The sequence below is a fragment of the Myotis daubentonii genome, chromosome 3 (genome assembly GCF_963259705.1).
Source record: "Myotis daubentonii chromosome 3, mMyoDau2.1, whole genome shotgun sequence".
Lineage (NCBI taxonomy): Eukaryota > Metazoa > Chordata > Mammalia > Chiroptera > Vespertilionidae > Myotis > Myotis daubentonii.
In genome coordinates, this window is record NC_081842.1 from 51325942 (window position 1) to 51352009 (window position 26068).

General features: G+C 41.1%; 1 protein-coding gene across 2 annotated transcripts in view; it reads right to left on the reverse strand.

The window, feature by feature from the left end:
* The window catches only part of ATP13A4 (ATPase 13A4), a 254995-nt gene that overhangs the window by 35025 nt on the left and 193902 nt on the right, over nt 1–26068 (reverse strand). For both annotated transcript variants that reach the window (XM_059687405.1, XM_059687406.1), the window contains 11 exons: nt 23467–23637; nt 20929–21086; nt 18081–18269; nt 14054–14115; nt 12403–12553; nt 9993–10079; nt 8952–9108; nt 6884–7001; nt 3499–3623; nt 2532–2692; nt 474–599 (listed from right to left, as the gene is read on the reverse strand). In XM_059687405.1, the coding sequence (XP_059543388.1) occupies nt 474–599; nt 2532–2692; nt 3499–3623; nt 6884–7001; nt 8952–9108; nt 9993–10079; nt 12403–12553; nt 14054–14115; nt 18081–18269; nt 20929–21086; nt 23467–23637 (1505 nt within the window). The remainder of the gene's footprint in view (nt 1–473; nt 600–2531; nt 2693–3498; nt 3624–6883; nt 7002–8951; nt 9109–9992; nt 10080–12402; nt 12554–14053; nt 14116–18080; nt 18270–20928; nt 21087–23466; nt 23638–26068) is intronic.

Here is a 26068-nt window from a genome sequence, read left to right on the forward strand (position 1 = left end):
GCACTATTTTAAAATAGACACACACACAGGACAAGATAACAAATGATTTTGAAAATAAACCATGGGCTTTTGTTTCCTCCTGTTGTAATTCAAGAATCCAGACAGGAAGAGGAATAGAGCTCATCATGACATGAGTTGGTAGCTTTCAGAGAGAAGCTAACCCACAAAATAGGAATGTGTCTGGAACTATCCAGAGGGTCTCCTTGCTGGGGAAGGAGAGAGGAGGGAAGCTGGGATTGGACTGGCCATGGGGCGACAGGCTATACGAGAACTCAAAACACCAAGAGGAGGTCATGAGCATGTGCAGGACTGGGTGGATGTGGGCAGGGCCAGGGAACTTCAGTGCCCCTTTGGGGACCTTTATTCTCTAGCTCTGAGACAATCTCAGTGATGTCACCTTCACTACTCTATTCCCTTTTTATGCCTCACTCATTTAGGAGGAAAACAAAACACTTCATTTTTCCAGTACTCACTTTTGGAAGCAAGCTGTTGAAATGCTGAAATAGCACTTGGTATGATTTCCCACTCATTGCAAAATGATAACGGTTCCCTTGTTCTTCAGGAAGCACTGAACTGTTTCCAATGTTAATGTAGGTTTCCTAAAATCAAAAGGCATCATTTCCATGTGAGCTCTTAAAGGACCCTCTGTTTTCCTATGTTTTCTGGAAGGAAGTATATTCATGTTTCATAACTACGTGAGGCTCGGCAAACACTTAATGTATGATTTGCCCATGGAACTTATACTTCTATGGCGAAAACCCTCAGAATGTCTCCCAAAATAATATATGAACATGAAATACTTTGACAACATGATGCTCTGGATCCTATCCTGGGAGATAATATGTGTGATGTCATTTTACCTAGGAAATCATTCTGAGGTACCAGTCAGTGATTCTAAGAAGAACAGGAAGGGTCTTCTCTCCTCTTCCTTCTTCCCATCTTGCAACCTTTTATTTCTTAAGATAACTTATGATTCATTCCTTCAAAAATAATTTTACACTCTACACTGTAAAATTCTTCTTTTAGCCCCTGACCTCTCCCCACCAAGGAAGGTGCCCGGATCTTCCACACCTTATGTTCCACTGCAAAAGCATGACTCCTTTTCGGAAAGCCTTTCCCCCTGTCTTTCACCTGTCAATGTCCCCCACCCCCCACTGTGTTCCAGTCCCACAAGAGAGCATCTGATGAATGCGCATGCACACCTCATGCCAATAGGTGATAATGGTTTTTCATGTGACATTTCTCAGAGGGCCTTACATTTACATAGGTCTCTAACATTCAAATAATATAAAAGGTGAGAAAATTTTATTCATTAGAGGTATCTATCTTAGGGAAGGCATTGTACTTGGAAAAAAAAAACATTTGATGTGCCAAATTGGAAGGCAAAGTGCATCCATTTACAACCCCCATTAGGAACCAGCCAACAGAAAGCCATGCTCTGAAGCATACCACTCGAGGCAAGAACAGGACTCCTTCTGCTTTTACTAGATTGTGGGGAGAGGAAGTGTGTTGATGGGGAGCCAGGGAGAGGAGGAAAATCCGAGGCTGTGATGTGACTTCTTCCAGCAATGACCAAAACAAATGGGTAGCGTGAGTGGACTGTTTGTTAAAAATTAGTGAGGACCTGAGTATCGTCACACAGTGAAACTGAGGCAATAAAAATTGATGTAGAACTCTGCTGAAAGCATAGAGGAAGTTGTCATCTTCCACAGCCCATGCAATGGGGTCATCTTCACACAGCAGGGGCAGGGCCACTCTGTACAGTGGTGCAATTTGTCTACTGAACAAGGGCCTTCTCTACACTTAACAATCCAAAAGGCTGGTCAGCCTAGAAGAAGAGAGCATCCTTGTAATTTATCACCTGGGGGGCCATCTCTCTGAATTTACACAAAGAAAGATGGTGCATTTAGTGATGGGCTCGCAGGCTGCAACCATTTCCTTCACATGAAAAAGCTGTTCTGTCACAGGTACACAGGGACCTTACTCTCAAGAGAAGCCAACACCTGCCACCTACATGTCACAGGTACAGAACAATCTAAATGCCCATGATTTGGGTGGAATCAAACAGACCCAAATTTGATATTCTGCTCTGAAACTTGCTAGTTGTATGTCTTGGACAAGCTTACCTCCCTAGGCCTCAGTTTTCTCAGTTGTAAAATAAATAGTTTACTCAATTGTAGGGTAACTGTGGGTATTAAATGGGAATTATGGACTTAAATCGGTGATTCTCAACCATGACTGAACATTGGAAACACCAGAAGGAAGGGCTGATGCCAGCTCCCAGGCCAGAGGTTCTGATTTAATCAGTAGAGCCTTGGCACTGGCCGCTTAATCATCCTCCAGGTTATGTCTACATTTAGCTGGTGCTGAGAAGTGCTGGTGGAAATGCTAAATGCTTTGCAAACTGTAAAGCTCTGGACAGATGTGAGGATTATTACTGTGGTAACTTGTGATGCCAAGAGAAGGCTGCCCAGGGCCAGCACTGTATCTATCAGCTCAGGCCACGGAGGGGCCTTTTAACGTTTGCTCACATTCTGCCCAGGTCCATTCTCTTGGTTTTCAACCAGCTGCCAGGTCACAGAAGCAGGAACAAACTCTTCTGGTTCATTGGCCTCAACGAGGATCACTTGGTTCCCTTGAGGAATCATTTCGGAGTTTTTTGCAACAGTAATGGCTGTTTGCAGGTTGTCACCTAGATGACAAAGAAAGTCAGTTTGCTTTATGTATAAACCTCTCAGCAATCAGAATTGAGCTCCTCCTCTCCTGAGTGTCCATAGTACTTTGTTGGTGTTCTTTGTCAGCATTTATTAATTTCCACCTTATTTTATCATCATTTATCTTCCACTCTGCCTCAGTTTGTCTGCCCCTAGTGGTCAACTTCTGTCTGCATTTCCTTCCCACCATAGTTAGCATTCTGGTACCTGAATATTGCATATTTCCAAAAAATGCACAATGAATAAATAAGTGGTGGTCAATTTATGACTAATCCCAGGAGACTGGCAGCTCTTAGTGGTGGGGTAACATGGTCCAATCCGATAGCATAAAACCATCCTTGGGATCTGGATTCCAGTTAAGCAGAGAAAAGAACACTTAGCGCTAGGCCATGCTTCAATTTGATTATCAGGTGCCACGTCTATCACCACTGCCTTGAAGGACAGTCCAGCAGAGTCTCACACCCTTTACAAGGAGGCCTATTGGGGGGTTATTGATGAAAACACATTCTTGTGTTTAAGCATTTACTGTGAATCCCTTAGCAGTAGACTGATTTTGGGTAGAAAGAGTAGGTATTAGACAAAGAAAAGAAGATATAGTAATTGCCTCCAAAACTCACGGTGGTGTTGGGGGAGCTACACATGTTTCCAGGTAACTGTACTACGGGGTGACAAACTTGACAGCAAAGCATCTTTCTTTCTGCTTCAGTCATATGAACTCAGCTCACACAGTATTTTTCCTATGCCCAGGAGACATTCAGCTTATCAGGCCTCCAGACACACATACCGGTAATCATCACAGTCCTGATGCAGGCCTCTCTCAGCTCCTTCAAGACGGGTTTGGTTTCCTTTTTCAAGCGATTCTCCATTATAAGAAGTCCCAGAAATGTTAACTCTGACTCCACCTTCTCTCTATGGATTCAGGAGAAAGTGAATATTAAGGCTTATTTATATAGCCTCAAGAGTTGGATTTATTTCTTGTTTTTAAAATTTCTAAGTTTTATCAATGTACTACGTGGTCATCTATATATATATATATATATATAAAAGGCTAATATGCAGAGTGTCCCCTCGGGAGTTTGACCGGTAGACCGGGAGTTCAATCGCTTGCTATGATGTGTGCTGAGCACCAGGGGGTGGTGCGGAACAAAGGCAGGCCCCGGCCAGCAGCCAGCAGCTGGGGAAGGAAGGCCCTAGCTGGCAGCCGGAAGGCTCCGATCAACCCTGATCGCTGGCCAGGCCTAGGGACCCTACCCATGCACAAATTTCGTGCACCAGGCCTCTAGTGTTTAATAATTCAAAAAGAACCCAAAAAACTTATTATGAAAACCAAAAGACCATGTTTTCACACTGCCCTTCTACTTCTCAGAGGCAGCAATGACTTTTATATCTTATAGCTGCCTTTAGTTTTCAACCCCTTTTTTAAAAATAATGTGATTATCTTCCAAATATTGTTAATCATTTATATTTTTCATTTCCAAGACATTTTTTTGAGCTTAAAGTAATTTCAATTTATTACACATGTGTTAAGACATACTGCATACAGGATACTATAGTAATAGTTGAATATGCTATTATTCATTTCAACTTCTATTTGTAACCTGATACATGATATTAGCCAAGGATTTGAATAGTTTTCAGAATTTGAAATTGGAGGCTTGAAAATATAATTCAAAGTTGGATAAGAACACTTCTATCTGGAGTAGAATTTAAGTTGTTACAGCCTTCCTTCAAAAGTCCATTCACTAAATAACTACTTGATTTTAGATCTTGTATTAGGGCACTTTGGTGAATACTCAGATAAACAAATATAAATCCTGTCTTAGTGATCTCAGAAAATATTATAAAAGAAAAAGTACCTTAATATAGAACTTGTTGAAGTCCCATCATTTAACTTCATGAATTTCCATTATAAATTGGATTACTACTTTCTCATTAACTAGAACTAAAAGGAAGATCCAAAATTTTTCTCACTGATTAATTCTGGTTTTCATCCCTACTTTATAGCTCTTTTCCTTGTTCACCATTTCAGGCACTCTGGACTTTTGTGACTCTATAACATTTCTAGCAAAGTCCTGTATAAGGACCCTTGTGTCCACTATTTCTATTGCCTGCAAAGCTTTTCCTCTGGATAGCTGTATGCCTTTCTCCCGCACTTTACTCAAATGTCTGTCCAAAGCTTGCCTCCTCAGAGGACTTCCTTGATCACCCCATGGGAAAGGGTGTCCCCTGTCATTTTTAAAAAATACTCTCAACCTGCTTTATTTTTCCCCTCTGTGCATTTTTTACTACTTGACAATATTGTATAGGTCTATTTTGTATACATATATATTATCTATCTGTCTATATACATATATTTTTTATATTGCTTATGTATATTTTATTATATATTTTCCCCAATTAGGATTTAAGCTCATGAGGGCAAGGATTTTATTCTATTCACTTCTGAATCCTCAGTGCCTCAAAGAGCATTTCACACAGTCAAGCTCAATAGAACATTGCTAAACCAATAAAAGGGGACATCTTGATCAAATATTTTTTCTGTTTTATAGCTTGTGTTTTATTTTCTAAGTCATCTCATAAAACTCTTCTATTTCCTTTTCTGATGGCAGTTTTTTTTAGAAGTTTTTCATTTTCTAATTGGAAAACTTAACTAAATATGATTTGATTCTTAAAAATATCAAAAACCCTATCCCTTTATCCTCTTTGAAAATAGTAACTAAATTCCAAGAAGCATACTAGACTCCTGAAATTCTCTTAGAAATCTGAGATGGCTAGAAATCTAGCACATTTTATCCTTATTTTTTTATTTTGGTATGTTTAGAATAAAGTCTATCTCAGTAGCAGCTTTTAAATAAGAACATCACAGCTGTCTTTGTCTGTGGCAGCTGGGTGGTGGCTGCATTCCATGTCAAGCTACATAAATCTTCCTTTCACACGTGATCTTAATGTTCGTTATTAAAATTTGTGTCTTGAAAAATTGTACAATCCTGCGTGTGATGGGTCTTTATGCTTGCTCAAGAATAACTAACACCTTGAATGTTAAACCTGAGAGTGCCATTCATACATTGCAAAATGAGCTTTGTGGTTCTATTTAGCAGATTAAAATGTCATGGCTGAAAGGCTCCTTAGGGACCATACAATCCTGCATTTTACAGATAGGAGAAGTTGACACTGTAAGAAAGGGGCAATGATTACTGATTACATTCCAGTAGATAGACTTACGTTGTAAATACTAATGTTGAACCAAGAATATCCGTATCTTTTGTAGGGGAGCTAATTTTACATAAAAGTATATATCAGCCACACAAAACCAAAGATAAGTGATACATAGATGATTCATTATTCAATTTTTCACAGTATTTCTCTACTTCTTTGTCATAGAAAATTCAAAAACAGCCTTTAAAAATTGAGAAACATTTAAAAAGATCTTCAGATTATCCTCTAATGAGGACAATTCATCTCTGTAATGTAATTAAAGATACTGAATTATATTTCATACTAGGGTCCCTTGGCCTGGCTGGAAATTGGGCTGATGGGGGAGGGTGGTGTGTGCGAGGACCGCGGGAGGTTGGCTGTGGGACTGCACTGACCACCAGGCGGCAGCTCCTGCATTGAGTGCCTGCCCCCTGGTAGTCACTGCGGCATCACAGTGACCAGTCAACCGGTTGTTTGGTCAACCGGTTGTTTGGTCAACCGGTTGTAAAGGTCACTTAGGCTCTTATATATATAGATAAGAAATGCAGTTTGCACTCACTACCTCTTCAGATCTGAGGGGGGTATATTATTGGGTCCTGAAAGAACCTAAGTCTGAAGGATTCTGGAGGACTTTCAAGGTGCCAACTGTCTCTTTCCCTCAACTCTTTTGTATGTAGTCCTCCCAAATAGTGTTGGTCATTTTTGTTGGAATGATGGAATTCAGGGCAGAGAGAATTTGCTACTAGCATCTGGGAGTCAGGACATCTCAACCCCCAACCATGTTCTACCACTAACCAGCATTGTGATCTAATCAAGTCCCCCCGATGTGGCTCACTGTTAGCCATCTCTGAATTAAGGAGCTGAATGAGATTGAGTCTTCATCTCCAAGAACTTTCTTAATGATTTGAGCTATCCATTCATCTCCAGGGGCTCCTTCACTTCATTCACACAGAACTGATTTTTGAGTTTTTTACCTGGATAAACTGTCCACTTCTGAAAGCTTTCCCAGGCTCAAGGTTTTATGGGCAAGGGCAATGACACGGAAGCCTTGCATTGTGTAATTCCCCAGTTCCTGTGGGAAGTTCCTGGGCACTGCCAGGAGAGAAAAGACAGGTAAATGCAAGGTCACATTGAAGGTCACTGAACTCCTATGCAAGGCTGTGGGATGCAGTTGCTGTACCTTGTTTTACCCTTCACTCCATAAAAACACTTTAATAGAAAAACCACAGCTTCTAGTTAAAGGCCACAAACACTTCATGTGTGCTCTTACTACTCTGACAGAAACAAATGCCAAAGATGTTCTGGTCATCAACTGAGTGTCAAATACACTGGCTAGATTCAGTATGGACAGACCTCAGGATTGTATCAAACTGGATGAAATGAGAGAAATATCGATTCTCTAAATCAGGGATCAGTGAACTACAGGCCAAATCTGGCCCATTGTTTGTTTTTGTAAATAAAGTTTTATTGGAGCATAGCCACACCCATTAGTTTCATTGTCTATGGCTGCTTTTAGGCTACAATGGCAGGGGTGAGCAGTTGAAACAGAAACCATGTGGTAACAAATCCTAAATTATTTAGTACCTGGCTCTTCACAAAAATGTTTGTTGATCCCTACTTTAGATAATGGATGACACAATGCCAACACGTGTGTATTTTGACATGGTAATCATAACTAATGATAGTATATTTATAAAATCTTTATGGTTTATAGTATGCCAGTAAAGGCATTAGGAAGAAGCACAGTATAATGGGCGGTATAGCAGCTTATGTAGCAAAACACTGACTTCCAGTCTCCACTCTATTACCAACTAGCTTTCTGACCTTGGGCATGTTAAGTCTCTCTTCTGCACCTCCATTTTACAATAGAAAAAAGGAGGGGGTTGTAGCTCTCTATGTACCCATTCAGCTCAGACTTTCTGAAGTAATCTTGCAGGCGGGTCTAATTTCAAGGAAGCTCCTACCTCTCTACTTCTTAAGTACAGGAAGGGGGGGGGGGGAAATCACTGAAGATGACATTAGCATTTGTAAAGGATCAGAGTTTAGAACAATAGGAAGAATTGGAAGGACTACCAGAAGAATAAGAGGTGACAAGTGACACCAAACCTGACAGAGCAGGGTTAATAGCTACTGGTTAAAATGTCAAAGAGATACTTATATCTGTGTGGCTGAAAAAGTAGAAAGAAAAGTATAGGTCATCAATCTATAAAGGATAGAGTTAATGAGAGCTATGAAGATCAAAGAAAAAGGAGGTACTTCTAAGACACAAATGACTCCAAGTAGAGAGAGAAGTTAAAGGAATCATTTGCCAAATCAAAATTCTGTGCACGAGTTGATGGATATCAGCAATCATAAGGCGAATATAGATGAAAATCAAAAGGAAAAGGCCGATTTACCCAAATGAACTCATTTGAATGCAACAGTATTCTTATAAACCTGGGCTGCTGCTTAGAGGGTGCATATGTTTATAAGACTATGAAACAATACAAATCAGCTCAAAATCTGGCCCAGAAAGATGAAATTATTGTGAAAATGATCTATTACCTTGCTCTAATACCATCTAATTTACTGTAATCACTTTTTTTCTACGACTTATCTTTTCTACATTCTCCTTCCATTGATGTCTCTGAGTCTCCTTTAGAGGTGCCAGTCCCCAGGAGGTGACAGAACACCCCTTCTGTAGAATTGTCTAGTGTCCAGCCTCTCCCTTTGGCTCTGTCTTCTGAGTGCTTCTCACTATCACCCACGCTGGTTCTCTGAGCCCTGTGTAGCTTCCTCTTCTGGCTCCTGATGCTCGCTTCACATCTCCTTCTCTGATACCCCATTGTGGTTGGGCATTTCTAGCTGGACCACAGCTGGGCATTTACTCTCTGCCTCTTTGCCTTGAAAGTATCATGTCTGCCTTATCAAATCTATGAGTCCCACTTCCCACACACTGAGAAAACAACCACCTCTGCACTTATTGACTTAGGCTTGTTTGCTTTATGTGTTTGGACTCTTAAAGCACTTTCACTCCCGAAAGGGAAATGTGCCAGTTAGTACCTGTTTCGGATCTGCAGAACTTGACCAACATCTCGGGGGCGCCCTTCATGTAGACATGGAAGTGACCCTCGCCTGCTAGCCCAGCAACCACAGACATCCTCTGCAGGCTTGACGAGAATGGAAACTGGCGCAAGATGGTGATAGCTTCCACAGGACTCTGAGAGTGGACCAAGAAAAAGGCGTTTAGCCCAGTCAGGATGGCTCAGTGGTTGAGCGTCAACCCAGAAACCAAAAGGACATGGTTCAATTCTCAGTCAGGGCACATGCCTGGCTTGCAGGCAGGTTCCCCAGTAGGAGGTGTGCAAGAGGCAGCTGATGATGTTTCTCTCTCATTGATGTTTCTATCTTTCTCTCCCTTTCCCTTCCTCTCTCTCTAAAAATCAATAAAAATTTAAAAAGAAAAAACGGGGCGTTTAAGAAGCTTTTAAGTGAGATTTAGTAGATAACACACCAACAAACAGAGTTTCCTTTGCAATGAGCTCAGGGACATCATGAAGTGGTGTACTTATCATAACATTGGTATTTTTCTGGCTCCCTCTAAGACAATTCCCTCATCAAGTTGTCTGCAAGGCCCTTTCCTTTGGCTGCCTGGAGAAATCCTAATCATTTTCCAGGCCAAGGTCACAGGTCACCCCTCCTTTGTGGTGCTTTTCTCTCCCAGAAAGAGTATTCACGCCCATCTCTGGATTCCTGTGGCACTGTGTTTGGCCTTTATTATAGCACTTGGCACATTGTATTATACTTATTTGTACCTCTATTGATTTTTCTACCAGCCCATGTACTCCAACACAGAGCCCAACGTGTCTAGCATTGAAATCACTCCATCCCTTAGCACCGAGCACAGTGCTCTAGCGTATATGGGTACTCAGTGGGTGTTGAATGAATTAATGGATAAATTCAGGAGTAAACAAATAAGCAAACCAACTATGGACACTGTTAAAGTAAGGCAAAATAATAGGGATATAGAAATATGTAAAATTCAGGGGAGTTTCATCTGTTTTAAGGGGAAAGAGCTACATGATTGAAAGAAGCAAATCATACCCGACTGGCTTTCGGTCCTGGTTTTATGGTTATGTTTGAGTCTGACATCCTAAATTTGCAGTAGTCTACATTGCAATCTTCCATGATCTGTTTTAAAATAAAAAAACATTCATAAGATTCCTTAGGGAAAAATAATAAGAAAGAAATTTCTCTCATTTGCATAGCACTTTAATCTTTCCAAAGCCCTTTTCACATACTTTCTCTTCTAGGCCAATTATCTTAACACCCCATTGTCAGATTTCTGTTGTGTTGATTTACGTTAAAGGATCTTCTTGTAGAATGTGGAAAAGCCAGAAATATTGTGACTGCATTTTAAGTAGTGATTGATGGAAGAAGTGTGAGCTATAGGCCAATGGCTCTTCCTAAATGGTATGTCTAGTAATTGAAGGAGGGCTTAGGTGGAGATTTACTCTTCAATGGAACTGAGCACATTAGCTTTCAGATGATTTAGGATTGGGTCTTTAGATAAACATGGGAGTATTTCTGACGCTATACCCATGCTACCAGCCTAATTAGGTAGCTAGATAATTAGCAAGTTAGCATATTTCAAAAAGGTTTATATTTTTTGGATATTATAACAGTGTAAGTCATACCACCTGAGAAATTAATATTAACCTAATATATGGGAAAATCAGTCAAATATATACATAATAAAGGTCAGAATATAAGAGACAATAGTGATGTTCACTCTGTCACCTATTTAACCTTGGAAATATTGCTGCATTTTTCTAGATCATAGTTTCTTCTGAAAAATACTCTAATATCCCTTCCAGTGCTAAAATTCTTACAGTCTATAAGGACTTTTCCCCTCCCCGTTATGAAAGGTTCCTAACTATCAAAAGATGCTTAACTCCAGGCTACTTCTCACCCAGTTTTAAACTTGATGAACATTCTTGCACTTTTATGCTTTGTTTGGGGTGGATATAACTGTTCTTAAAAACAGTTCTGACAGAGTTAATAATAATGATTTATGTTTCCACACATGAACCTAACTCATCTGTCCTTTGTAAAGATAGTCAACCTTCCTGTTATGGAAAAGGGGGCACTACTAAAACCAGGGTCAAAGTCACATATAGTAACAAGGGCCCTGTGTAATTCATTATTGTGCCAACTCTAGTGATGTTGGTAGGACATTGCTTATAATAATTACCCTAATTCCTCCCCATTAAGATCCAGGAAAGTGAGTACTGTTTTGTCTTGGTGTCAAAAATATCTCTAAAACAAATGCTCTCATTATAATGTACTGATATCAGTAACTTCCCTGTTTAACAGGTTTCTTCTTTTTATTATTCTGGCCTCTAGAAAGCTACAATTTTCCTACCATACATCTTTAAATTACATTTTTTGTGAGATGTTCTTAATGTCCTTACAATAATTTGTTTCCATTTCTTTACAACTCTGTTTAAAATGCTGGCCTGTATTTGATGTATCATTCTAAGTAGCTTTAGAACATTTTTTTTGGAGGATAGGAGAATGTAAGTAACTAATTCATTCGTTCATTAATACCCTCCATGTGTTGGGCACTTTACAATACATGGGGCCCTTTTAGGCTCACAGTCTCAATGCTCACCACAAGTCTGTGAGTGAGGCTTTGTAATCTCAAATGCATAATGAAGCACAGACTCAGAGCCTTGGTTCTGAATTTGGGGTCCACACTAGAGAGTGGTAGAGTGGAGAGGTCTTACCGCCTTGTCATGACAGTTGCCAAGATGGGTTTATGACCTTCAACTACCATTCACACTCAGCTCAGAAAATTGAACCCATTGGACTGAGAGCGCCCCACCACCACACACACACACACACACACACACACACACACACACACTTTGGTGTATAAACCTATGCTGTCTAATACAGTAGCTACCAGCCATTTGTAGATATTTAAACTTAAATTTAAATGAAATAAATTCAGTTCCTCATTTGCATAGCCACATTTCAAATGCTCATTAGCCACATGTGATAAGTGGTTACTATAGTGGACAGCACTGCTTTAGTCTACTGTTTCTCTGAGGATGTTTTGAAGAATATTTTTCTCCAAAACATATTTTGGCCCAAAAATAAGGTTTCTGTGGTCAAATAGGTTTGGGAAATGCGGCATTTCATAGTCTCTCTTGAATATTCACAATGTACCACAGTATATTAAAGAAATCTTGCAGTCAAGAAATTGATCTAATTTTGTTTAAACAGCAGTTCCCAAATCCATCTGATCATGAAACCCTATTTCATGTTGCACTCATTAACAGAGGCCTTTGGCACAGAGGCTAGAAAATTCAGGTAGGATCAGACTTCGTTTGTGCATGATTATAAATCTTCTCTGGGTTTCAACCAAAGTTAGAAAAGCTTTAGCATTCCCAGTAAGGATTTCTTCATGTTTTCTTCATTCTGTTGAAGCAATAAACTATCATCTTACCCAGTTGGTGCCCTCAAACATCTTGAGGTCCAGAGGGTCTCCCTGGATGGTCCCATCTAGGAGGATCAGAGAGTGGCAGCTGGCCATGGCGGCACACAGTGGGCCCCAGGGCAGAGCCTTGCCTGAGGCAAAGCTGTGGACTTCCTGGAAACTGGTAAAGAAAATGACTAATAAGTTAAGGCCTTCAACAAAATCATTGTGCACCTGTGCCCCTTAAATCTCACTAACACGGAGCTTCAATAATACCCAATCCCTATGTCAAAAACTTTCAATAGCTCCCCATGTCCAGTATGATAAAGTTCAAACCCAAACCTGGTATTCAAGGCCCTGACTGCTTCAGTTCTATGTTACCTTACAGATTCTACTCATACTGGTGTCCTTGATGCACAATTTTTCCAGATCCAAGGTAAACATCTTGCGATTTCTACGTTTGCACAGGTATTGCCCTGCCCTTGAGCCCTTGGAGAGTTTGCAGATATCAGCTCACTCGGCTTCCTTATTTTCTAACTGGAGTGTTCTGCCTGCACATTGCTGTTCAGAAAACCATCCTTTGAGATGGATGTGTACCTCCTTTTCAATAGCTTGCCACTTGTCAATCAATGCTGTCATTTCAGCATATAGAATCACAGGGACTTCTGTCAGGGTACTTGTAGCCTGCGCACATGATGGCAGCATCTCAGGAAGGCACACTGTAAGGCTCAGAGCTGATTCCTGCAAACTCCCCAGAGCTGTCTCTAGGAAGTCACACACCAGAGGCAAGAAGTCCCTAAGCCACTGGTGCAGAGGAGATGAATAGGATGCCTGCCCAGTGGCTCAAGTAAAAGCATGCATGGACTGTGATATTTCTCTCTACTCAGCCTTTTGGCCTTTGCCCCTATTCCCTGAAACTCCTGGCATGGACGTCAGCATCTAAAACTTGTTTTCTTCTTTGACAGTAGACCGGTTTAGTTTACCTTCTTCTCCTCCAGTCTTAGAGCTAAATAGAAATTATATCTAGATGTTTCTATCTCCCAAAAATTTTCAGAGTACTAGGGGCAAGGGAGTGAGAGGCAGGGTTGAAACTGCAAACATCCTTTCCCCCTTTTGTGACTCAGACCAGTAGAGGCCCTGCCTGTCTGGACAAAGACCTGGACTGGACCTATACACAGCCAGGGGCAGAGATTCAGGAGTAGGGCTAGAGCCCAGGTAGTTTGTTGAGGCCCAGACCATGGGTCTCCTGCAACGATGTGTGTGCTGCCTACCTGCTATTACTCTGCGCCCTTTCATTCCGCTGGAGTGTAAACTAAGGGAAGAGATGGAGCTCTTCTTCTCTGGATTCCCTACCACACTAGCTGCCCAGGAAGTCTTTGCAGTTTTTACTTAAGCACAGTCCTGATTTCACTCTTTACTGCTCTGTTTTAGTCATTCAGCTTCTTAATCACTAACCTCATTCTATTCCATTTTTCATGTGGAGCTTGAAGGCCTACTTTCCCTGTCTAATTCTGAAATTAGAACTCATTTAATTTAAAAAATTAGAATAATTGGGAGCTGGTTCCAGCCAATTATTATACATATTTTATGGGGCATTGATCCCTCAACACTGGAAGAATGGATTTGAGTAGCCCAAGGCAGCCTCACCAGTCACACATTCCTTCTTCATGAAGGTGCCTACCAGTTGTCAGCAGTGGGGACAGTTCCCCAGAGGTCCAGCCCATCCTCTGTAAGAGTGCCAGTCTGGGGGGGAAAAAATAGAGTCGTATTAGCATAAGATTTGGAGCTTTTAATTATATCATAACTCACATAAAAACCAAATTCCAGACCTAGCTGGTTTGGCTCAGTGGATAGAGCATCGGCCTGTGGACTGAAGGGTCCCAGGTTCAATTGTGGGTTTGATCCACAGTGGGGGGCATGCAGGAGGCAGCCAATTAATGATTCTCTCTCATCATTGATGTTTCTATCTCTCTCTTCCTCTCCCTTTCTCTCTAAAATCACTAAATTATAAGAAAAAAATACATAAATAAACAAGTTCCCAAGAAATTAAAGTAGATCCAGTTATCCAAAGCCTTCTCTTTGGAAGCATCAAATTTTAAATCAGAGAAGGGCACCTGAAAGAAATGTTCAGCAGGTGACAAATGATTTCCAAAAGACCATGTTGATAATTAGATGATTCTAATTACTAACCATTACAACAAAATGGAAGTGATTTGTTTTTGTTAATGTTTTGACTTGTTGTTAAATGAGAGAAGTTCAGTGAATGGATATCTAATAAGAACCAGCTTTGGCTTTTAGTTGGCACTTGTTATCTTTCTAAAGAAGAGCTCAGAAATTTTTTCTTTACTTTTTAAGACTATTTAGTTCACAGTCTGCCATCTGGTTCACACAATTTCCTAAAATATGGGTGATATGGTGACTTTCCAGATTGATAATAAAATGTTGATAAAGGGCTTTGAGACTAAAAAGAGCAACAAAGTGCTAAATGAATATTAATGAATGTCCATGAATGGGTTTTATTGTTAGGTCAAGAGGAAAATAGTTGGAAGATTTGATTTGCTGTATTATGGGAGAGTATTTATCAGAAAATGTAATAGAGAATTCAAAACAGAACTGAGGACAATCATAGCACTTTTAATTTGCTCATTGTTTCACAGTTGGTCATGAACTACATATCCCAATGTCTTCAGTACGTACGCTAACAGCTTTAGGCCTGCTTAATATCCATTCAGAGTAAAGAGCTGGCTACCAACAGCTTTAGGCCTGCTTAACACCCATTCAGAGTAAGGAGCTGACTACCGTTGTGTCAACATTATCAAAGCAAAGCAGAGTACTACCAAGTGTTGGGGAATATCCTATTTCAACACTGACTCCCAGGTCTCTGACGTACTTTTTAAAGGTCATCTCTGTATAAGACACTGAATTTTCAGTTTTCTACTAAACAACATCTTCTATCATTACAGCACATCACATTAGCACAGTACTTTACAGTGAAGTGATCACAATGCTTTCAATTCTTACAACTGAGTAAATAGGTAGACACAGTCACAGGCTACAGGTGACCGGAGCAGCCTTAGGACACAATGGCCTGTAAATAAGAAAGAAAGAGCCAGAATCCAGTCATCTAGATTCTTCCACTAGACAACAAATGGTAAATAAATTTGGCAAAGTATATGGAAAGACAAAGCCCATACTGATTTTTAGATTAAAGAATTAAGGAATCTTTGTTGTATTCATTCATTTGGACTTTATAGAAAGCTAACATGCCTGTGTGAGTTATTTCTTGAAGGGCAAAAACAAGAAAAGCTATTTGCTTCATTTCCCTCCTGTATTTTATAAGAAACACAACCTATGTGTTTCCAAATCCCCTTGAGTTGTTCCATTTCAAAAAGACTTAGCAACTTAATCCAAACTGAGATGTTTTTCTGGTGATTAGATTATGTTTTTAAGCATCAATATTTTGAACATGAAAATAGAGATGGTACGGCAGCAAATAGAAATGGTACCATGTTATTTATCTGCGTGAAAATGACCATAATACACTAAAGCTGACCATAAAATAGAAAGAAACCTAAATTGTATCTGAGATTCTAAAGAGAATAAAATAGATAAAGAAAACTTCTTGGCATAAATATTATCCCAGTCTTGGGCTGAATTGAATAGAAAAGGGGGAACTTGTTTTAGAGAACTTACAACAAACCGACATTAACTGGAGATACACATGGGAACAAGTGTACTCAGAAACCCAGTGGTAAATATCTCCTAAATTGAAACAGCACTAGATGGAAATTCAATAATTCAATTAATTGTAGAGTGCTTTTATTCCAACATCGTGCTGGTAGAGCTTTATAATGTGAGAGCTAGAAAGAAACTTGATAATCTTATCACAAAAGTCATGCAGAAAGTTAGCCTAAATTCAGGATTCGATCTCTCATTTTGCTAATTCCCAATCAGGACTCCTTTATATTATCACATGATGTCATGCCACCAGGAACTTGGCCAAGCTTGATGAAGAGTGGTCCTTAACACAGACTAGCAAAGAAGCACATGAGGATGGGGAGGAAAAAGCTTTACATAGGAAGATAAACACCCTGTGTAAAATTAGCTCTAGAAATAACCAAATATAATGAACATATTTTATAAATCCCCTTCCTATATTCTAAACAGTAATGATGTCGCTGGGGTAAGTAATGGGAGTCCCTATTAGAAAATGTCCAAAGGGCTGTTATCTGGCCCTGAATCTAAAAGGAAGCTACTGTTAAGTTAACCCTACTGGCTCCTCACTGATGGCAATAGAGGATTTCCTTTACCAAAGGAAACTGAAAGAGAATAGAACTAAAGCAATCTAAGAGCTATGCCACTTCCAATTGGGGATGAAGACTTGTCAAGCCTGCTCCTGTCTCTCCAGTTTGTCCTCTAGTCTCCATTCTTGACCTCACTGTCTAGGACAATGAGCGTGCTCTTCAGTTACCTCCAGATAACCTCCTGCTTCAGCCCTATCTCCCTTCTATCCCTTCTTATCAAACGCCCCATTGGAATAACTAAAACACACCTATAAAAATGTTACTGGCCCTGACCGGTTTGGCTCAGTGGATAGAGCATCGGCCTGCGGACTGAAGGGTCCCGGGTTCAATTCTGGTCAAGGGCATGTACCTTGGTTGCGGGCATATTCCCAGTAGGAGGTGTGCAGGAGGCAGCTGATCGATGTTTCTCTCTCATCGATGTTTCTAACTATCCGTTTCCCTTCCTCTCTGTAAAAAATCAATAAAATAAATATTTTTTAAAAATGTTACTGGTCTTTTTTAAAAAAATGGGAAAGACTCCCATTTGCTTCATGACAAGGCCCTGCTCCTTAACTTGGTACATCAGGCACTGAGCAATTGGGCTCCTCCTCTCCAGCTGCATTCCCTACGGAACAGCCCACATTCCAGCCACACCCCAGTGAACTTTATCCTCCTGTGCTATAGGCCCTCACATCCTTATGTTTCTTGGCTGCTTGGCTCTGAGCCTAGGCCCATTCTATCCAACAACCAAAACCCAGCTCAGAGATGACCTCCCACCTGCGCCAGGTAACTGCACCTCTATGCTCCACTCATACCTGCATTAAGCATGCATCTCACTGCATTATCATCATCTTCACTTCCATTTACCTGCTTCCTCAGCTAGACCATGAACTTCTCAAGAGCTAGGAACATCTCATTATGGGGCCCTCTGCCAAAGTGGGTTAATTAAAAAGTGGTCAAGCCTTTATCAATTATTCAAATGCAAATGAACTGAAGACACCACCGAGGGAACAAGCCAGGCCATTGCATTATAGCAGTGAAGCTATGAGGCAGAGAAATGAATATGCTCACTTCAGCTCAGGACAAAGCACTTCAGGGAATCAAAATGTCCCTCATATTTTCTCTTTTTTGCCTGAAGAAGCAGTCATATCTATAAGTTACTACAGTAAGAGATTGTTTAGAAACTCAAAACAGGGACCAAAAGTATTAAATTTCACAGGAAAGAAATGCACGAGTGATGGCTGACCCACTTCCTGGGCCTCAGCACAGCAGGCTTCTAAACATGATCTCACATGAGCTCACTACGTGGCCTTCTCTGGCCTCAGTGCTCCCATCTGTAAAATGAGGGCGCCGGACTAGACATTCTCTGAGGCTCTTCCCAGCTCTAAAACCATCAATTGCCAAACTGCAGAGTTTAGTTCATACTTTGTCAAAGCACACGAGGTTTATTTGTCCGCACATATTGATTCTCTGTGGGGAGATACAGAAGATTTTCTTTTTCTTCAGCCTCTTTTGTGCATACATGATGCCTGTGGTCAGGGCAGCTGGCAGCACTGGAGGGACAGTTCCGGTGAAGAGGAGCAGGGCCATGGCTACGGTACGTCTTGGTGAGACCTGGGGAGGGGAGGGACACACAGGTTAGCCCAGCCAAGCAGGCTGGCACCCTTCTTGGCACTGTCTCCCCCAACACAGAAGCGCTAATGACTCAGAAGATTCCTACCGAACTGGCTCTCTCAGCAGGGCTGAGGGTTCTCTTGGCTGTGCTCAATGAATGAATAAATTGCCTCCCACTGCAGAACACAGGAGACTCTGGTCCTCACCCCACACTCTCCATGGCCTTTCCTGCCTCAGTTTCTCTCCACATAGCATTCCTTCCACTCAGGGTGCCTAGCCCTTCTCAGCCCATCCATACACCCTCTGGTCTACCAGGGCACTGGGACTAGTCTAGAGTTATATTTCACACAGTGGCCTGACTCTTGGATTATAAACCTCTCTCCCCCTCTAGCCCACAAACTCCCTGGGTACAGCAGCTATAGCTTACTCATCTTTGAATTTATCTTATTCATCTCTTGATAGAGAGTTTAGCACAGTTTCTGAACAGAGGAGGTGCTCAGCACACACATTGAATAAATGATAACTTGCTAAAAACTATGACCAATATTTTGCCAAGATCTCAGCAAATATTATCTGCTATAGGGAAGCCAATAATGAAAATAGCTGGCCCTCACTGGACACACACTCTGAGACGGGCACACACGCATTGCTTAGTTACTTCACAATAACCTCATGACGTATGTACCATTATTTTTTCTTAATCACTTAATAAGTGAGGAAACCAAGGCTTAAAAGTTAACTTCTTCAAGGCCTCATGTTAGTTAAATGATGAGGATCTGAACTCTAGTTGATCCGACTCCAAGGCACAAATGCGTACCAATGTGTTTTACTAACAAGCCAGTTCTCCTGGAGTCAAGATTCCAGGCAGATCTGAAGAAATTCACAGGCTGGCAAAGGCAGGGCCAAGATCAAGTCATGGGGTGGTTTGTTTTATTTTTCACATGCCCTAGTTATAATGGCTCAATCCTCTCCAACCTTGCCTAGGTGTTATTTTTTTTTTTAAATGAACCATAAGTTTGACCATAAAGTCCTCTTTTGAGTACTGAAATCGCAGCTTCAAATTCAGTAGCAATGGCTGCTAGATACATCTTTGGTCCAATCTCAGTTTATTGCAAAATCCATAATTGCCTGCTTTTCCCTCCCACAGCCACAGAGGAGTTTTGACTTTAAGGACTCGGCCCTGTCTAATCTTGAACCAGTGCACATAAAGGAGGTCAACAGCACCACAGGTTTTGACCCCAAGAAGATGGGGTCTGTAATTAGCCTTGTTGCTTTGGTGCATATTAGATGTTGAGTCCTGCCCAGAAAACCTTCCTTCTCCATCATTGCCAGCACCTCCCGGTCTCAGGACAGGGTCTTGTGCCTGTTTTCCTGCTGAACACTCCTACTCCCATTTGTAACTGGTATCCTGCCTCAAAGTTCAGTCCCCCGGGGTTTGACAGTGTGCCTCATTCCTTCAGGGTCCATTCTACTCCTGCCAATATACCCTGGCCTCCTCCAGACGTGCTCCATGGAGTCTTACTTCAGATTGAAAGGACTATCAGAGATCAAATGAGAGCATGAACATCGCCTAGTTATTCTTAAGACCGTGTCTCTGCCCATAATATTCACCCCTCTCCCCCTCCAACACACACAGAGAATGTACTTGATGCTACCAGTTGGTGCATTGTAACTAGGACACCTCCACTCAGTTTCATACCCATGTTTGAATCTGTTTATTCACATTTTTTTCTTCTTTCCTTTGAGCCTACACTGTTAAGATCTCAGATGTCTCACAGAAAAGATGACATAGCTCACAAGAGAATTAGACTCTCAGGACCAGAAAGGACCTCAGAGATCATTGTGACAACCTTTCCCTCTCCAGCTATCACAAGTATGAAGAGAGAGACATTCAAATGAAACAGACACCCTGAAACTTAAAAGGTAGTGGGAATCCATCCAGCATGCAGCTCTGTAAAAGTAGACATTGAATTTCATCTCAGAACCTAACAAAACACAGGGCCAACCATTGGCTGCATGGTATGTTAAGTATTTCCTGTACAGAGTACACCCTCAAATATGTCAACACTCACAAATAATCCATATTTCTAGGCATGACATTCAGGGTCTCCTTCAATCTGATCTCTTTCTATCTTGCTAGACTTAATCTCTTAATTGCTTGCTGGTGCCAGAAGGCCCGTGTGCATTTCTTCTTTCGTATTTGCTCACTCGAATTAGTATGGCCTTCCTGCCCTCTGATCTGATTAATGAAATCCTCCCCATCACATCAGGCTTAAGAAATATGTATTTTCTCTGAAGTTATTTGGCTTGGGTATTACCAATGCAGTAAATTCTTATCCCCATCTAAGTGGTGAAAGGAGCAACTTTTTGTAGCTGCACCATCTAATATAATTTTTACTAACCACAAATGGCTGATTAATGAAAATAAAATAAAATAGAAAATTCACTGCCTTGGTTACACTAGCCATATTTCAAGTGCTCAATAAGCATGCATGGTTAAGGGCTACCAAACTAGACAGTGTCTATACTGCATACAATATTTTCATCATCTAAGCAAGCTCTGTTGGACATCATTGATTCACAGAATAACAGGACTCAGTGGTAAGTCAAACTCCTTGATAAAACTATACTATTAAAAACCCTTACCCTCAGTACTTACTCTGTGATACATATACACACCAAGGGCATAGGAAAATCCCACAACTCCAATACAGGCCAGGAACACTATGAACTTGAAGGCACCACTGTAGAGTTTGAAGTTCAGAGGCCGGGGGTAAAGGATGGATCTCACCAAGTCCCCTTTGGCTGTATTGTAACCTGCATGAAGATAATTACGGGCAGAGGAAGGTCCTTTAGTTTCTCCAAACCAAAAATGGTTTGTATTGAATTAAGAATTGGTTAGGAGGGCGGCGCGGGGGGGCGGGGGGGGGGGAGGAGGTCAGGGGATAGAAAAAAAAAAAAGAATTGGTTAGGAGGGTCATTTGACTATGGAATGAAAACAACATTGCTGTGACCTAACAGTGTATTTACATTTATTCTCCTCACAATTTGCTGGGCACAAGAAGTAGCATTCCCGTAGCCCTGCTTGGTTTCTCTTTCTTTGCGAGTCACTGTGTCAGTAGCTCACATTGCAGTTTTAGACCAAATATGTATTGAAAATAATAGAAAATTAAGAGAAAAACAATGCACAAGGCAAGTAACTTCTTAAATATATATGCCTCTGATCATGTCATTTTTAAGCTCAAAAACCGTCCAGAACACCCACTTTTTAGAATAAAGTTCACATAACTAGGCATGGCATTTGAGGCCCCCTTAAAGCTGTTCCACCCCTTCCTTGCTAGACTTATCTCTCAGTTGCTCACTGGTCCCAGAGACCCCTGTGCTTTCCTTCCTTTGTGTGTTTCAGATGTAAATTAACATGCCTTTTCAGCTCTCTGATATGATTGGCTAAATCCTTCCTATCAGGTGTGGCTCAAAATGCCACTTCATCGGATTAATGTTTTCAGAGTCCTACTTTTATAGTTCATATCAAAAATAATCTCTCTGCTTTTTGGAATGCCTATAACACTTGGTCAAAGACATCTACACTGCTCTTTGTTTGAGTTAGTTGTAAATCCATCTGTGTCCCTCACCACACCATAAATCTTCCTTAAAGACAAGGAATACCTCACGATATTTTTCTATAGAGTCCTCAGTGCATAGCACTTAGTAGATACTCATTAATATCTAAGTTATTAATATCTAAGGTTGACTACTATACATTCTAGATATGAGTCAGTATTATAAATATAAAACATGCCTTAATCCCACTACTTAATGGACACCTGGTCTCCTGAAACATGGCTTTTCAGGCTTTGGAGAAAAGGGGCAGAGTTTCCTATAACCTGTTAACTTAGCACAGTGGTTCTCAACCTTGGCTGCACATTAGAATCACCTGGGAATCTTGTTAAAATCCTGATTTCTGAGCCTCATCATTAGTAACAAAGAAACAGAATTTCCGGAGGATGAGGACCAGAAATCAGGATTTTAACAAGATTCCCAGGTGATTCTAATGTGCAGCCAAGGTTGAGAACCACTGCCTCAGCACTTTAAAAGCTCAAATCAGGTGGTTTTCATGATCTCTACCCTTCTTGGCTTCTGCTTCTCAGCAGGCCAAGAGATATTCTCCTGCCCACTGAATAGTTTGAACAAAACTTTTTTTTTTAAAATTTGAAAAAAATCAGGTAGTAGTAGAGAGGTAAAGTGCAAGGTGCATTTTAGGTCTGTGACTATGTCAGGTGGCAGAAATACAGGTCAGGGGTGAACACCAGAGCTGGGACAGATCATGGAATGTGGTGGCCGTATGATGTCATGTGAAAGATTGGGACTAATTCTAATATCCTGAAAAGTTTTTAAGCATGATGTGCATAAGCTGCTTCAAGTTATGTTTTATAGATGTGACTTGGTGACAGATTGAGGAATAGGTTAGAGAAAGGTTGAACAAAATATAAGGAAAAGTATTTGAGGCAAAGTTGAAAGCAACAGTTAAGAAATGTTTCTGTTGTAATGGTTTAGACAGGATATGGTGAAGGCCTGGACACAATGGGGGTGAAGGAGAGGGAGACAGGGCTCAGGACGTATTTGTGAAGTGGACAGGATGTGGTGCCCTATTTGGTATTGGAGAAAGTGAAGAGTTAAGATAAATATAAAGACTCTACCAGATGGTGATGTTGTCAACAGAAAGAAGTGCTAGAGGAGAATGAGATCACGTTTAAATGCCTTGACTTTGGAGTGTCTATGGGGCAACCAGGTGGAGATAGCCAGCAGGGATCTTAGTAGCCGAGCAAGCAACTCTTTGAAAGAAAAAATGCTCTCAAGTGATAGTGGTTGAAACTGTTTTCTTGGTACTCAGAGTGGGTGGAGAGAAGAGAAGACAAGAAGCCGAAGGACACAAGAAAAACCAAGAACACACTTTTGCCTTCGAGGAAATATACTTTATCCCTGTGTTTGATTCATCATCTACAAGGGTTTTAACAATGAACCTTTCAGTTGAAAATAGTGGAAAAATGGTGGCAACTTAGAATAAGGGCCGGATTGAAAATGAGTGTGGCTGTTATTGCCGGAATGTGCAAACTTCATAATCACAACAAGATTCCCCCAAATCCAATTCCCCCACCTTCAATCATAGACTAAACTTACGAAAGTGGAATTGACTCACCTGTTCGCAAAACAACTGCTCTTACTGGCCCCTGCTCAGTGGGCTTGACCTGGATCACTTCTGTGCCACAGAAAAGAACATGTTTCCGATAGTCCTCTGAGCTGTGGGATTTCCAGGGCATTGTATTCTCCATGTGGGGCAATGGCGTCTTTGTAACGGGTATACTTTCTCCTAAAGAAGATTGTATTTTGTTGATTTTGTGTGAACTCAAGTTATTTAGAGCTGGTGCTTGCCAGTTTCAAGAAAGTATACAGACCACAGCTAATCGGGTCTGAATGCTCATCCCTTGAGTCAGGTGACTGTTCTTATGGATACAGGATACGAAATGTGGGACCCTTGATTCTATTTCAAATATTTATTTAAGTTCTTCATATATTTCCAACATCTGACCTAGTTATAATTTTAAAAACAGCCTATTTTAGCAAAAAGAGTCACCACAATCATTCCCCCAAGTATTCTTTAAGCCCAACACTATTCTATGCAATAAAGGAGCAAAAAACATGTACATAGTTATTATTATTTGCCTCTCATTCACCCATTCATCTGCCCATTTACCCATTCATTCAACAACTATTTTTAAGTGCTTACTCTGTTCCAGGCACTGTTCTAAGTGCTGGGCATATAATTATGATCAAGACAGACAGAAACCCTGCCCTCCTAAAGCCCAGGGAGCCAGACAAGTAAGTAGCCTCTCTCCTGGGCTCTTATCCCAATCATGGGCTGTCCATCCCAACCTGGACGTCCCACTAGCATCTCCACCTCATCATATCTGAAGTCCATATCAATATCTTCATCCTTAAACTTCCTCTTGGCTTTCCTATTTCTTTATGGTACCACTTTTGCTAAATCAGTTTTACAACTAATTCTTCCTCTTCCCATACTCTGCTCTACTCTTTCATAGAATCATTCTCTGAGTCCTGGTGCTTTTTCCTTGTGAATGCACCTCACCTAGTCAGTCTGGAACTCTTCTTGCATCTAGGTCCCACTGATTTCACTTGTAATCTCTGTCTGACTCATAGTAGTTGCATTAACCATGGATAAGCTGTGAATTGTTTAGCTTGGGAATACAAACACATTCTCTGGATGATCTGAGGCTACAGTGAGACTAATAAATCTCTTTTATTAATAAGTTCTCAACCACAATATGCCTTGACTTCCTGAGTTAAAAAAACAACAACAACCCTCCAGTCCTTCCTCCTATGTTTATCCTTTACTCTCACACTACTACCACACAACACTTCTGACCCCACAAGAAGAAATTTTGTGATGCCTGCAGGTTGTCCTACAATCTACCTCAATTCTGACACTATCTACCTAGAGATAGCATCAGATCCCACAGGTTGAGAGCTCAGTTCCACAGGACCGCTCCCACCTCACTGCAGATGCCAATTGGAAATCTATGTTGTCACCTGTGCTGCTGACCAATAAACCTGCGGCTCTCACTACCCCTCTCCTTGGAGTTGATTAATTTGCTAAGTGGCTCACAGAACTTAGGCAAACACTTACATTTACCAGCTTATTAAAGGATATGTTAAAGGATAGAGAAGAACAATCAGATGAAGAGATACATAGGGCAAAAGCTGGGAGGGTCCCTGGTGCCAGAGTTGGGGTGCATCACCCTGCTACAAGTGGATGTGTTCATCCACTTGGAAGATCCATGAACCCTATACCAAGCACTGCCCCTAAGTCATTTCTTTAGAACAATTATGACATCTATCCATTGTGTGGATTTATCAGTTGTATTCTAAATGATCTTGTAAAAATAATCTCTTGGCAAATCTCCAAATTGCTGTGTCACATTGTTTTTAAATCAACCTTTGCAAAGGCAGATACTTAGAGAATTACAAATGTTTCTCTGCCTTTAGATCACAGGATATTAATTCACAATTTATAATTAACTAGAGGCCCAGTGCACAAAATTCATGCATGGGTAGGGTTAGGGCCATCCTTTATTCTGCGCTGCCCACTGGTGGTCAGTGCATGTCATAGCGAGTGATCAAACTCCCAATTGGCCAAACTCCTGAGGGGATACTTTGCATATTAGGCTTTTATATATTTATATATTTATATAGATGAACTAGTAGCATGGTGCACAAAAATTTGTACACTCAGCCCGACCTGCACCCTCTGTCATGTTCCAGGACCCCGGCCACTCCTGGCCTAGGCACAGGCCTACAGGCTTGGGGCAGCCTGGCTCCCGGGCCCCATTTTATCAAGAGAACAAAGTTGGCATTAGTTATAGCCCTCACCGAACCCAGTACACTGCATCTGTGCATATAACTGCCTCGTTCAGTGCCTGCTTCGCCCCACTGAATTACTAACATCTTGAGGACATAGCTCTGTCTTTCCTGCTTCACCTTCAGTGCCTGGCCTGGTGCCAGGGACCTGAGAGGGTTTGCTGAGTGAGTGAATAATGAGTGAGTGAATGAGTGAATGAATGAGCGAGTAAGTGAATGAGCAAACAGCTACAGGGCAGTAACTTCTGCCACGTTGCATGGCAACAAGGCAGAAGTTCTGGCCCCACTCCTGGCTGTGTCTAACTTGGATCATGCATACTTCCCTCACATGCGTTTCAAATAAATCAGTAGTTCTTCCTTCTCTG